At 36.7% G+C, this 14,611-nt stretch overlaps 1 protein-coding gene across 1 annotated transcript; it reads left to right on the plus strand.

Moving 5' to 3' along the window:
- The first annotated feature begins 6,699 nt into the window (after positions 1 to 6,699).
- LOC149044502 (uncharacterized) lies at positions 6,700 to 14,074 on the plus strand. The gene is made up of 7 exons (XM_089210869.1): positions 6,700 to 6,796; positions 7,121 to 7,174; positions 9,524 to 9,601; positions 10,314 to 10,549; positions 10,929 to 11,017; positions 12,533 to 12,632; positions 13,801 to 14,074. Exons 1-7 carry the CDS (start codon positions 6,700 to 6,702, stop codon positions 13,840 to 13,842), a joined length of 696 nt encoding a protein of 231 aa, XP_089066995.1. The 3' UTR covers positions 13,843 to 14,074.
- Positions 14,075 to 14,611: the final 537 nt, after the last annotated feature.

Raw genomic sequence — 14,611 nt, forward strand, 5'->3', positions numbered from 1 at the left:
CGCACTAACTGATCTTAAAATAAGAGTTTGGTGTTCATCTCGAATTTATGAAGTTTTGAAGCTAGAAATTCTCGAACCTGTCAAACAGCAAATAGTGAATTGATTTTTTTCTATGGTATTACATGGAATTATTATCAGCTAAGGAGAGAGCTGAACTTTCAAAATACTGACGTAAGTTTCTCCTACCACATTCTGTAATATCCAAACACGCAATGTTTGCAATATCCACGTATCTCCTTATGCTACCTTTTGACATGAACTTCCATTCAAGTTCATAAACAAGTGTTTTAGAACAGAATCGCCACCGAAACTATCAGAACGTCGACATTATTTAAGATGCATTTGTTTTCAAGGACCACGTTGCAAAATTAATCGCATCGTGCCCGGTGGTAATGTCACTTCGGTCAGAAAATATATTTAAGCGGGCAAATATTGAGCAAAACCGAAAGTAAATTTCAAATTGTCTGAGGAAATTAGGTTCTTTGAGATATACTCACCGGACCGTTTTTTCATTTGAGTTCTTGCTGAAGATGACTGCATTTTAAAGACTAGATTCACTGAGTCAGTGCCGGATTAAATAAAAGCTCTCATCTGCGGATAGCTCAGTTATCGAACCAAAGTAACACATAACAATCTTAATCAGTCAGAACAGAATATTCAAATATCTTTGAAAGTGTTTTATTTTCATCACAAACCACGGGATATTTAAGCTCCAACTGCGGACACATGGCATGAGAGGAAACAGAACAATATAATTTAAGTTAAAAAGGCCCAGTCATTGGTGGAGCGGTCACGCCTAAAGAGCAATTTCTATAGCGACATCTCCAAATACATTTCCTGCAATATGATTGGTCTATACAAAACCAAAATAAACTTAGGTGACCGAACGAGGACTGGGACTATTCTTTTCTTGTTGCTTTTTTTCTGACGACCGTGTAACGGCAGAATAGAATTGACAGCCAACGCTATTCAAACTGCTCTTAACCCAAAGCTTTTTCGTTCCTCTTTCAAGGGATATGAATATCAGAGACAAAAATGCAGGACTAAAATGTGGGGATAGCCTAAGCTTTTAAAAAATTGACCGTGACGCCATGTTTCACGATAGAAAAAAAACCGTACTATTCATGAGGATTCGATATTACGACTGTTCTGATTGAGTGAAACAGTACGCTTTATTTATGAAAAGACAAAAGAAAAAAGAGAGAATCAATTCCTGACTTTTTACCTTAGATTTTGGTTGAGTTCTGAGGTAAAAAGGATCGGTGTATAGAAGACAATGTTTATTTTTACATTCATGGAAAGTCCACATGAAGCTAGGGGCAACCAATTTTTTGGAGGTATAATTCATTATTCTTCTTTCTAACTTGAAATTACGCTTTTGCAAATACCTTGGACATCCTAACCTACCGACCTTAGCAATACAAAAAGCAGTAAAATAAAACGTATTTTCCTGTTCCAGATCAGGACTTTCCTTTCCCTGTGCAGGAGGGTGATGAGATTGGGTGGTTAAAGAATCACAACACGGAAGGTATAGTGTGTAAAAGCATTGAAAATTAAGTAAATATCACTAGAACGTGGGAAGAATACTTTTATAGACGTAATGTAAACAAAATGGAGTGTTGATCCGCAATATTTTACCTCAACTAACGTTTGAGAGTTGTCTAGGTAAAAAATAATTGTATTTTACCCAATATTTTAATTCACACCTATTGAAATTTCCACAGTCTGTTCTTGATTAAGCTTTTTTATTAATTATTTCTTTTAATATTTAATTTACTTTAAGTAACTATTTATCTATCGATTCTTTATTGCAGAATTGTAACGGACCGTCTTCCAGATATACATTTTTCTATTCATGGATAATTTCACGTTGATCGTAGTTATCTTCTTTTTAGGAAAAATTTAGCTAGACAGATTTTGGAAAAATTAATAAACGTTTTTTGTTATTCTTTTAAAAAATAGTCTAATGTTCTTTTGGTTCTATGACGGTTGTTGCGAGTCTGTTCGGTAATAGATGACGTCAAAATGTGGTAAGAACAAAAAAGTGGCCCAGGAGGACCAGTCGAGTGTGTCACTGATGTTCGCACCATATTTTTACACATTCTGTGATCTATTACTGTGCGGACCCGCGGCAAAATGGAGTGTAATGATATAAAAAAAAAGGAGCAAAATATTTTTAATAGTGATGTTATCTCCTTTCAACTGTCCACCCTCCGAGAAATCATAAGTCAGAATCAATGACAACGTATGCGTCATTTAGCTTATCATGTTATTAAGCTTTCCATAAGAAACCTTATTAACAATGGCTCTCGACTAATGAGCACGCGAGAATTTCCACGGTTATTATAAAAAAAGTCATACTGGTAGCGAACCGTGATTTCACGAGATAAGGCTTAAGAAAATACCCCTAACAACCATCAACAGCAAGGCACTCATTCTTCGCGGTAATGTAGTGTGCATGTTCTGTTGTGTTCATCTGCCTTCTAGAACTGTCTAGAAGTTATGTATTTCTTTTATGGATGGCAATATTTGTAGTTGGCTTCAATTTCATTCATTTTCTGCCTCCATATTAAATCTCAATTGGATGTCTCGTAGGAAATGTATTGGTACTTCTTCGATGGTGTTCAAACAGAAGAGTATTTTTTTCTTTCAAGAATCAATGTCTTTGGATTGTTTGCCTGCAAATGGATTGAGCTTCATGAATTCTAAATTTTGATTCGTATCAGTGACCAAATGAAATCTATCTGTAGGTAATATTTTGTTTGTATAGGTAATCACATGATTTCGAGCGCAATTTGGAATAAATAAGCACGAATAAAATTTTTCAAAGACCAACAAAATTGCACGGGCCCGCAGGGCGAGTACAATTTGTAGCCCTTGAAAAAAATTTCAAGTGCTTATCTATTCCAAATTGCACGAGAAAAATCATGTTATTACGTATCAATAATATACATGAAAAAATGCGAGATAGCTTATTATAATGATATTTTTCACATCAAAGTCCGGCTAAACAGTTCAAGGAATTGTTCAGTCTGGTTTGTTACTTCTTTGCACTGAATTAGCCCTCTTCTGCATTGAATTACCTGAAAACTGCATTTATCTCAACCAATCAGAACTGAGTACTTTTTCCATGTATCCTATTAATCATGAAACAAAGGCGCGGAAACTTTTCCACACCAGCTGCGAGTCACAAGATTCAGGAGATTCACGAGAACCAATGTCCATTGTGCGGGGAATGTTAATTCCGATTTAAATAGGATACCCTCTGGGAGAGGGACAGGGACTGAGTGTGGAGGATGGGATGGGATGGGAATTGTGCAGCTGAAAAAGAAATGCAATGTTAACCTAAAATATTGTTATATAGTAAGTTTTTTCTTTCTCGTCATGTTTTTGTTCAGAATTATGCAAAAACAAGAGTATTTATGATATATTCCACTACTCCAGCCCAATAGGGAAAAAGAATTCGTGCACGGGTGTTTTCCTATTTTTTTCTTATAGAAGAAAATGTCGAAAATGACAAAGCACATCATGTGGGAAAATTACCGTTACTACGAACAGTTTCCTGTCAAACGATTTCTTGAGATCTTCTTTCCAAGATATATTTTGTGATCATACATTATTTCCCTCAGTGGTCATAAAACCTTTAAGGACCTGTTATTATTTTTCATCTGGAAGAGGGAGGGGGATTTGGAAAATTTTGGTTATGCCGATAAAATTTGCCTTATTCCCGCCCTAAGGCTCTAAAGTATTCTAATGATCCCCTCGTTTCCCTTTGTTTACGCAATGTTGGAGGCAGACCTCAAGATAAATTAAATATGTGCAATATTCCATGAAAATAACTGTGACCCATTGTAATCGTGTTGTTTAAAATCTAACCCCTGATGACGTTTATGCACTGTAATCAAAACATTTATGTATATTTTTTAATAATTTTAAACTAAAAAGCGATGAATTCTTTCTTTCCAAATTGATTCATTGAGCAGAAATGAAAGCAGAAGAGAGAAAAAAATGGTCTTATAGCCATTCTCAGCAGTGATAGTACCGAACAGCTTCCTAATATTGGCTTTCACTGTGTAGAAAGAGACCAGAGTTAGGTAATGACACAATTACTCAGTTCTACAGCCATTATATTTTTGCGAAAATGTTGATTGATAAAGTGAAAATTGAGGGCTTCTCGTAAAACAGCCGTACGTACAAACACATGTGGCCTACATGTGCCAGGGAGCTGGCACATGTAGGTAAACCTGGCTGCACTACTAATCACAAAGAAAAATCAATGATTGTAATGATATTTTACAGGGAGTTGGAATACTAAAAGTACAACAAATACAAAAAGAAAGTGATCAAACATAAGATTGACCGACCTAGAATGACTTCATTTTCCTGCGAAACGCTAAAAGTAATCCGAAACTTCCATGATGCCACGCGATCCTCTTCCACGTGTTATTAGAATATGAATTTCTAACTGAAGTATTCCTATTTCATTGCACCGCCTCATCAAAATCTGCGAAGGAGGCATTTTTGCGATTCAAGAATATAAAAGGCTTCAAGGAGGGAAACAAAAGTCCCACAGAGCTAAGAGTTATGGCTTTAGCTTACATTCTAAGAATAGTCTTAAATGGATTCCTGTGGCCTTCCTGGTGGGCGTTCGTACGGTGTTTTGATAAATTGAAAACGCTCCAGCGACGATTTTTTCCGGTTCTTCAAGATAATTGCGACAATCCATTTTCACTAGCACCTTTCAAAAGGCTTTTTAAGGGACAGAGTATTTAAGGAAATGTGTTGTACGCATCTAACGTGGGTCCTAGTGGTACAGGTGGTAAAGCTAAAATCACAACCTTTGAATTGGATTTACCTGTGATAGGTAAAACATGCTGAGTTATCTTTTAGCAATAATTAACTGAGTTATCCTTCAACAAGCTATATAAAAACAAGGAGTGCTGAGTAGACTTTTGACGAAAGTTGACTCTAAAGCATAGTTGTATTTTTTCAGCCTGGATATGATTTCAAGTTCGAAATAAATTCCTCGCCATGTTTGCTCTTGTACGTATTAGGAGCATCTATCACGTGTAATAATGCGAAATATAGAGCAGTGATCCCTTTCTTCAGACTGTTATTCAAAGAACAGTTATAATGGTGGAGAATTGAAAGTGAATCAAAACTACCGAGAGATAACGAAACTCTTCTTTTCACGCTGAGGGAGACGAATAAGGTAGAGAATTGAAACTCGACTAACCAAAGATGGCGGCTCTTGAAACGTAGGAAGCTTTGCTTGCACTGAACATTGCTACCTTCTAAGACCATTTTACGAATCGTAAATATCCGATGGATATAGAAGTGGATGAGGAGCGAGAGATTTCTCAGAACATCATCTCTTTTGAGGTTCGTGTTAGTTCCCCCACCAAATCCTTCGCAGTACATTTGTTTCCAACCAAAGCTGCCAGTTGAATCAATAACTAATTATAATGATAAGTTTAGCGTTTGAATCAGTAATTGAAACCGACATCTATTTACTATGATAGATCCTTCTTTTGATTTAAGAAAGGCAGGAAGTACTGTCCTTCAAATCAATTTACACTTTTACCGAAGAAAATTTGCTAGACAGTCGACTGAGTCGCACAGAAAGGGTGAGCTTGTTGCTCTACATTAGTACACAATGAATACAACCTGCTTTACCTTGTTATTTGTTCAAAATACAATGTACTTTCAAGTATTGGTTACATACACATATGTTACTAGTATTGGACGAGAAGAATTATTTAAGCCAACTACATTTCATGAAAAAATTGAACTTGCACTGTCGTTGTTAACAACAAATACACATGTCATGACCACTTGAGCTCTTCACCTTTGATCATCAAGTCTTACGCAGACCATTCAGATTTATCTGCGTTTGAAAATATTTCACTATATTCACAAAATAAGACTGATCTTGAAGAATATTTTGAAGTGAAACGCTTGAAGCTTAAACAGAAATTAAGCAAAGGACATAAAAGTTGTATCCACTGATGGAAATCAAATATCTTAGTAAAGGCATTCTCTTCACACTTAGAAGCTGTTGCCTATTTTACTGTTTCTTTAAAGAATTTTATCAATACTTCAAATTTGTTAAAGGTCCAATAGAACTGATCATACAGTGCATGTGTTTACTGTGTGCTCGGCAATGAAATACCTGTGTTTGTGCATCCTTCGCACGAACTGATCTGAAATAAAAATAAGAGTTTCGTGTTTACCTCGAATTTACGAAGTTTTGAAACGAGAAATCCTCCGTCTTGACTTAGTTATAGAGCCTGATATATAGGGTTTCAATCAAACAGCAAATAGTGAATTGATTTTTTCCGGTAGTTTCATATCGAATTATTATCAGCCAGGGAGAGAGCTAAACTTTTAAAATACTGACGTAGGTTTCTCAGAAAATCATAACACCACAGTCAGGAAATATACATAGGCGGGCAAATATTGAGTAAAACCGATTGTAAATTTCAAATTGTCTGAGGAAATGAAGTTCTATGAGATATGCTCACCTAACCGTTTCTTTCATTTGAGTTCTTGCTGAAGATGACTGCATTTTAAAGACAAGATTCACTGATTCAGTGAAGGTTTAAATAAAAGCTCTCATCTGGAGACAGCTTTATCAAACCAAAGGAATAAATATTGCCTTCTTTCTCGTCCACCCAGTCGGTCAGAGTAACTCGTAGCATGTGTGATGTATTTATCCAGCAGGATATCCTCGAAACTTTCACTTTTGTGGCAGTTTCTTGTCCAATATTTAAACTTCTGGCTACAATCGTAAGCAGTTAAAATATTCAAAGATCTGAAACAAACCACAGGATATTTAAGCTCCAACTGCGAAACACAAAGCATGAGAGGAAACAGAAAATAAAATTTAAGTTAAAAAGGCCCAGTCATTGGTGAAGCAGTCACGCCTAAAGCGTAGTTGCCATAGCGACATTTCCGATGGAAAGTCCACATAAAGCTAAGGGCAACCATTTTTTGGATGTATATTTCTTTATTCATCTTTCTAATTTGAAATTACACTTTTGCAAATATCTTGGACATCCTAACGTACCGACCTTTGCAACTCAAAAAACATTAAATGAAACATATTTTCCTGTTCCAGATCGGGACTTGCGCCCCCCTGTGCAGTGCACCCAGGATAATGATGAGATTGCAGGTAATTTAGTGTTAACAACTGGGTTGAGAACGTAAATTAGCCACCGTAAAGGGTAAAAAAGCTGACGTTTCGAGCGTTAGCCCTTCGTCAGAGCGATTAGAGGAATTGAGATTGAGATTGGTTGGTTAAAGTATCACATCGCGGAAGGTATAGTGTGTAAAGGCAATGAAAATTAGGTAAATATCACCAGAACCTTGAAAGAATACTTTTATAGACGTGATGTAAACAAAGTGGAGTTTTGATCCGCGGTATTTTACCTGAACTTACGTTTGAGAGTTGTCTAAATGCAAAAAGAATTATATACTAAAGGGAAAAGACTCTTAGCCTCTGCTCATTTAGCAACTCGGTATGAAAATATGTTGGAAAAAATTTAAAAATGGGAATAATTTTATTGAGGTAAGAAGTTTCTACAGAAGCAATTGTAACCCTTGTAGTACCTGTCAACCAAAGATTAGTCTTGGAGAGTGCAGGCAAATTCTATCCCCTTGATGGCTGTATTAGCGCTTGTTCCTGTTTGTATTCTGAAGGAGGTCACCACCTGCAGGTTGAACAGTGTTACAAAATCTACCTTGACAATAACATTAGAGATAATTAAGACTGAATTCCTCACAAAAGTCACTTTCACATGCAGTAAAGAGAAAATGAAATGCAAAATCTTGACAAAAAATAACAATATGACAATAGCTTTCCTTCATGGAATTTGAGGAGGAAGTCCTATCACAAGATCATTGAAGTCCCAGGATTTAAATATTTTCTGATTTGACTGTGAGATATATTTTCTAGTACAACTGACTTGTACCTGAAGAGTCTCTGCTTCAATTACCAGTACCTACAGGAAAGATGCAAAAATATTGTTAAGCATGAAGTCATAGACAGTTTCCACTTATGTTGGCTATCCCAACTATTGTCAGTACTGAAGTCTTTTATGCAGCTCATTACAAGATTTCACTAGGTGCTCTGACAGTCAGAGAAAATTGCAACTGCCGTTCCCCCTCCAGTTTAGTTTTTAATCATAATTCAGTCCTTCTTTAACCCTGGCACCCCTGAGAGTGACTAAAATCTAATTTCTCCTCACAATATCAGCCCTGAATCACACATAAAGGTCACAAGAATAAAGGAAATGATCACCAACAGAAGAAGCTCTTGATTATAAAACAAATTCTCCTTGTCAGCACCTTAAGAAATGCATGATGAATAGTATGGAGAGTATAAATACTGATGATGATGCCGCTGTTCAGCACTTGAGCCACATGTTGACAATGCTAATAGATGATAGCTATCACCAAGGGAAAGAAACAGTAGCTTCTCGTAACACTGCGTGAATTAACAAATATCAGGGGGTGTAAGGAGTCCGTATAAATGACTTATACCGAGAGATACACAGACATATAAGGACACCGATGTATAAGGACTGAGTAATGATCAGTATGTTTGATTCCTTATTCCCTATGTATACTAGATGTTGCACATGACCGTATACTAAGTGTTAGGGCATCGTCTAGCCATTATTTCACCAACTGTTATGACGCTATAAATTTACATAATTTACTTATCTACAGCTACTGAAGATATTTCTACACTAAATAATTACTGAGAGGCAGTTTTTTCTGTACCCTTTCCCGACAATTTTGTCTGGACATAAGTGTATACTGTTTTGTGTACTGATAATTACACATAACCGTATACAAAGTGCGTGACATCACAACACAGGAGAGTGGTCAAAAGACAGTGTTTTGACGGTTTACTCGCTCAGGATTTCCGTCTTGTTCCCGCAATAATGAATAAGTGATAAAAAATTAAAATAAACTGCAATGCAACCATAGTTTCATGATGTTGGAATTTCGGTAGCCAAGTCTTCTTCTTTTTTTTATGAGTAAAAACCACTTAAGGATATGAATATCAGAGACAAAAATGCAGGACTAAAATGTGGGAATAGCATAAGCTTTTAAAAATTGGACCGTGACGCCATGACTCATGACGTCATGGTATAGGAAAAATTGTTTATGGCCCGTACTATTGATAAAGATTCGATATTACGAGTGTTCTGATTGACTGAAACGGCACGCTTCATTTAACAAAAAAAGAAAAAAAAGAGATCATCAATTCCCGACTTTTTACCTTAGATTTTGGTTGAGTTCTAAGGTAAAAAGAATCGGTATACAGAAGACAATGTTTATTTTACATCCATGGAAAGTCTACATGAAGCTAGGGGCAACCATTTTTTGGAGGTATATTTTTTTATTCCTCTTTCTTATTTCAAATTACACTTTTACAAATATCGTGGACATCCCAACGTACCGACCTTTGCAACTCAAAAAGCATTAAATGAAACATATTTTCCTGTTCCAGATCAGGACTTGCATTTCCCTGTGCAGTGCACCGAGAAGGATGATGAGATTGAGTGGTCACAGGATCCCAACACGGAAGGTATAGTGCGTAAAAGCAATGAAAATTAAGTAAATATCGCTAGAACCTTGAAAGAATACTTTTATAGACGTGATGTAAACAAAGTGGAGTTTTGTTCCGCGGTATTTTAACTGAACTTACGTTTGAGAGTTGTCTAAATAAAAGAAGAATTTATATATTAAAGGGAAAAGAAGACTCTTGGCCTCTGCTCTTTTAGCAACTCGGTATAAAAATATGTTGGAAAAAATTTTAAAATGGGAATAATTCTATTGAAAAAAATTTAAGAGCATCTGGTTTTCCACCAAGAAAGCACCTATCAACTCATGTACTTGTCTTTTCTCATCACCTTCTCACTTGATAATGTCTTGAAATTGCAAGGAGAAGTTGTATGTTGATCAAAAACTGAAGAAATGACTGTAAAAGCTGTCAAGTGCCCCATGAATCTAACTCAGTCATAGAGACTGACTTAGGACTATTCGAAAATCTTGGATGGTTTTGAGATAATTGGATGATGGAACAACCATCTATTTACCTGAAATAACATTTGAGAATTGTCTAAATGCAAAAATGTTCAAGTCTTCTCCGGTTGGTTTTGCCAAATACTTTGTCGACAATCTATAACAAGGGAACTTTTTCTCATGTTATATTCCAATTTTCCTTGTTATTTTGTTTTTTAAATGAAATTTTGTTGTGGTCAATGAAATTCACATAGCTTTTCTTTCTTGTTCAATAGATACCTTTTCAATCCAAGCCTTTATAGTCGACAAGAAGGAGGGAAAGTGGGAAATTCCCCGTAAAGGGGTAGTCATAAAACTGGGGGATTCAATCGGAAGAGGGGGCATGAGAGAGTGCTATGAAGCACAAATTTCCCACCTTCCGGAACAATACGACGGTCTCGCCCCAAATGGATGGGTTGCGAAAGTAGACATCGGCAATGTGCCAGGAAACACGTACGACCTGTGCAGGAAGGTGAGCGTTTAAATCAGTTTCAACTACATTAGCTTTGGTATAATACAGTGCATTCTGTTAGTGAAAAGTTTTGTCTCGGCTGTGACGCTCTGTTAACTCTGCCATTTAAGAAAAAGAAATTTCATACTGAATTTTTAAGTTTGTTTCTGTCTGGCTTCGTTGATGAATCGCCGAAGCTCTAGTAGCTGTGTCTAATTTTCATGGGATTTAGATGTGTCTGGTCATTTAAATTTTTCCAAGGCATTTATTAACCCTAAGAAAGACTCCTGCAGGTCAGTTTGAATAACCTTGTATATTGTAGAGTTCTTCCTTAAGGACAGTGAAAGGGTTCTTGTTCTCGACTGATAATAAAAAATCAGTATTTTACCTCTCAACTCAGGACGTTCAAACACAGGTCATCGCCCTGAGGCTGGGCGAGATATTTCAACAAAAAGTCAAAGGCATCAAAGGCTTTGGTGACTTCCCAAGGTATGTATTTAAAGGCTTGCCTCTTTTCTTTTGACGTCCTTTATAAAATTTCTTATGATGTTAGCCGGGGTCACTTTTTATGTCTGTGCCCGGGCCCTACAAAGCGAAAGTGCAGTACTTTACATCATAACTGATAATTTGATAACTGAAAAATGTCTGTTGCAGTCCCTAATGGACGTATAAAAAGCAATGAATGTCGACTGTTGCACTCTTTGCCCTCACCGCCTTTGCCTTGTTTAACTTTCTAAAAGTCTTTTCGGTTTTTTTTTTTTTTTTGTAATCCTCTTTCCCTTATCGTCATGCTCAATAGGATAAATCCATCGTTTCTGGCATACCGGGAAGGAAAAACAGAGTTCCTGACTATAGAGCCAAAGATCGAGCAGAACGAAAACAGAAAAAAAAGAAAATTTATCAACAACAATGGGAAGCCAACGCGTTCAGGTCTGAGTTGTCAGTTAGGTCTCAAATGCTTGGCATTCGTCCACTGGACCTTGGTGTTCACAGATGGCAAATTTCTAATTTCCGACGTACAAGGTCAGGAATATTTATAAAGCTTTGATTAGTTGATGTAGTAGATCTTGACCATAAGTCAAAATAAGTACTAATATCAATGAAAAACAATCACATCGATTCGATTGTTTTTCAAACATTAAGAAAATAATTTAGCGTTTATAAATGAGTGATCTTTCTGTTATTTTACTTTTTTGTAGGGACGGAGGATGCGCTCACAGACCTCCAAGTGGCATCAGTAGACAAGAAGTAAGTTAGCAGAATTTAATTGAAATTTACGAGAAGATAATTTTTCCCTCAATTGGCGGTAATTGGCGGTAGCTTTTGCAATCTGATTGGCCAATTTGCCGTTGTTAACAAGAGTATGGACAACGTTGCTTGCATCAACGTGTGATGCAATCCTTTATTAGCTCTCTAACATGGATAACTAGGACATTTCGAGGTTGATATTGTCGTAAAAACGAGGCACAGCCGAGTGAGTCCACGACAAATTTTGACCACTCTGTTGATGAATGTCGTCGTTGATATATACAGACCACGTAAAACCACTGTCGATTTGTTTAATCAACGGAAGGTGTATTTAAACTTTCACAAACAGTTGAATGTAGCTCGTTTTTGAGGTAGACGTTTAGTTCTCATGATTTCATGATTGCTCATTGCTATCGCGAAAAATGGGGCACGTAAAAAATGCTTGAGTAAGCAGGAATTCCTGTTGAGGACGAGGGCTTGACCCACATTAACTAATACAAGACTAACGTTTTATAACAACTGAGTTTCCTTCAAGAGGAAGTAAAACGATATCCTTCATATTTAAACCCATTGTTTGCAGAAAGATTGCAGCCCAACTAATTTTTTCATTGGTGATTCGACAATGGCGGTACAAAATTTCTCAAAGTCCCTATCACGACTAAAAATGTATTTTCTATCATGAAAAAGGTCACCGTGGTGATCCTGCAGTTTTTCTGCGTCTTTAAGTCTAATGTTAATTAAAATCCTGTTTCATAGATTGTTTTCCGCTGGAAACCCCGGCGAGATAGCCTTTGTGAACTTCACCCGTACACACAAGTGCAACGATTTCTGCGTTCTTCTCGGCCTCGACAAGGAGGTGGGTATATAATCGTATTCTTGGATCATTCATAATCTGTTCAGGGTTTGTTTGCTATCAGCGGATTGAAAATTCCCATATTGAAGTACTATCCAAAAACAAGAGTTTCTTAAATGGTGATGTGAATTGCACACTTACAACAAATTGTTTTAAAAAATGCTTCTCCTCGACAATAAGATATGTTTAAGGAAGGTTTTCCACCTCGAGATGGAAAATCAATCCAGAATCGATTACAATATGAAAATATCAGTAATATGAAGATTAATAAGAAGAATAAGAGTAATGATAATAATAACAATAACACAAATAACAACAAAAATCATAGTGTTAATGACGATTATTATCATCATTGTCATTACAATCAGAAATATTATTTTCAGTATTAGGAATAATGATTTGACGCATTACATGTCTATCTTCATTGTCTCGCTGATTCGAGACCGTACCAAAACAAGGGCGGAGGGGACGGTAGAGAAAAATTTGGCACAGCAAAGAAAGTTGCTTATTTTCTAATAAAAGGCATACAACCGAAGAAAGATCTTAAATAAAAAAAAGTAAATAAATAAATAAATAAAGTTTTCTGAGACATTACACTGAAGGGCCCATTTGGCCCCAAACTCCAGTACACAACACCCCGTGTCCGCTTGACAGATGTCTGCCTGTCTGTCATTCTTCCTGTCAGGATAATTTGATTTTATCAACTGCGTTTATAATGTAAATTGTCAAACGTAAATAGTTTCTAAAGCTGAAGTTTCAAGTGTTAACCCTTCGTCGGAGCGAATCATTTCATTTGCTCTGACGAAGGGCCAACGCTCGATACGTCAGCTGATAAATCTCTTTACGGTGGACAATTACGTAATCACACCAACTTGATAAAATCAAATTATCTTACAGTACCCTCTCCGATACAGCAATACCCTCCACCCCCCCCCAACCGATGCAGCGCCACAGTTAGTTTAGAAACTTACCCCCTTTATTTATTTTTCTGTCTGTCAGTCTGTCTAAATATGCCTTCATGTCTTAGTTTGTCTGCAAATGTAAAATTTTCCCCAAAATTCTTGACTCCTGTAAGATGTTTTGCTAGACGTCTTCTTTTCACAAGGAACTAAGGGAACAATATTCCGAGCACCACAAGTAAAGCTTTGATTGTGATTTGTTTGTTTTGCAGCCACCGAGAAAGTTTGGAAACCGACTCCACCGAAGCAAGTGATGGAGAACCCCAAAGAATCAATCTGTATATTTTTGCTTCCTGTAAAATCAGCTGAAAGTACTACCACAAAATAACTTTGGTCAAGAGAGGATCAAGTGTATCCTATCTCTTCTTTTTGGTTACCTGCTGCCACAAACGATATGTTAAAGAACACAAATTAGCACAGCTTTCTGTGTTTTCCAGTTGCTAATTGCATGTAAGAGTTATAATAAACTTTCGCATGTTGTCGAAATAGCTGACTTTTGTGGTTTAATAAATTCTTTACGTTTTTCTGTGACTTCTGCTAATCATTTCCTTCTCTATTGCAAACTTTTTATAGCAGCTCATAAAGTGACTTAATCAGTCAAACCCATCACATTACCATCATTGCATTCCGCGGTGCAGGTCCAGTTATCATCCTACGCTTCCTCTTCTCACACGCTTCAAAGGCGAACGCTAACAGGAAAATTAAGCTAACGACTTCTCTCCCATGAAAGATTTCCGTCCTATCTAGTGGCTTACGGGAACACGACTAACTATATGAAAGGAAGAATTTGAAACGCTCTTTGAGAAAACCTTATGAAAACGAAAAAACCAAGGCTTAGCGTGCCTCGCTCTCGCACAACCCGTTCCACACTAATTAACTATGTGATCTGCCATATTTGCATTTGAAATGAAAAGGTATTGCCTCTCCTTGAGTCTCGTGTTTAAAGCCATCTTGCGCTGCAAACAAGACAACCCCTCCTGGATTTTAAAGCCAGCCATTTTCACGCCGCTTTACGAAATAACC

This window comes from Pocillopora damicornis, chromosome 6 (genome assembly GCF_964200805.1).
Source record: "Pocillopora damicornis chromosome 6, jaPocDami1.2, whole genome shotgun sequence".
Lineage (NCBI taxonomy): Eukaryota > Metazoa > Cnidaria > Anthozoa > Scleractinia > Pocilloporidae > Pocillopora > Pocillopora damicornis.

What these genes read in the sequence shown, in the direction of transcription:
- LOC149044502 (XM_089210869.1), top strand. Translation starts at nt 6,700, where the DNA reads ATGTGTGATGTATTTATCCAGCAGGATATCCTCGAAACTTTCACTTTT. An exon ending in TCTGGCTACAATCGTAAGCA is followed by an intron (nt 6,797 to 7,120) that starts GTTAAAATATTC and finishes TTCCTGTTCCAG; the next exon opens with ATCGGGACTTGCGCCCCCCT. An exon ending in ACAGGATCCCAACACGGAAG is followed by an intron (nt 9,602 to 10,313) that starts GTATAGTGCGTA and finishes CTTGTTCAATAG; the next exon opens with ATACCTTTTCAATCCAAGCC.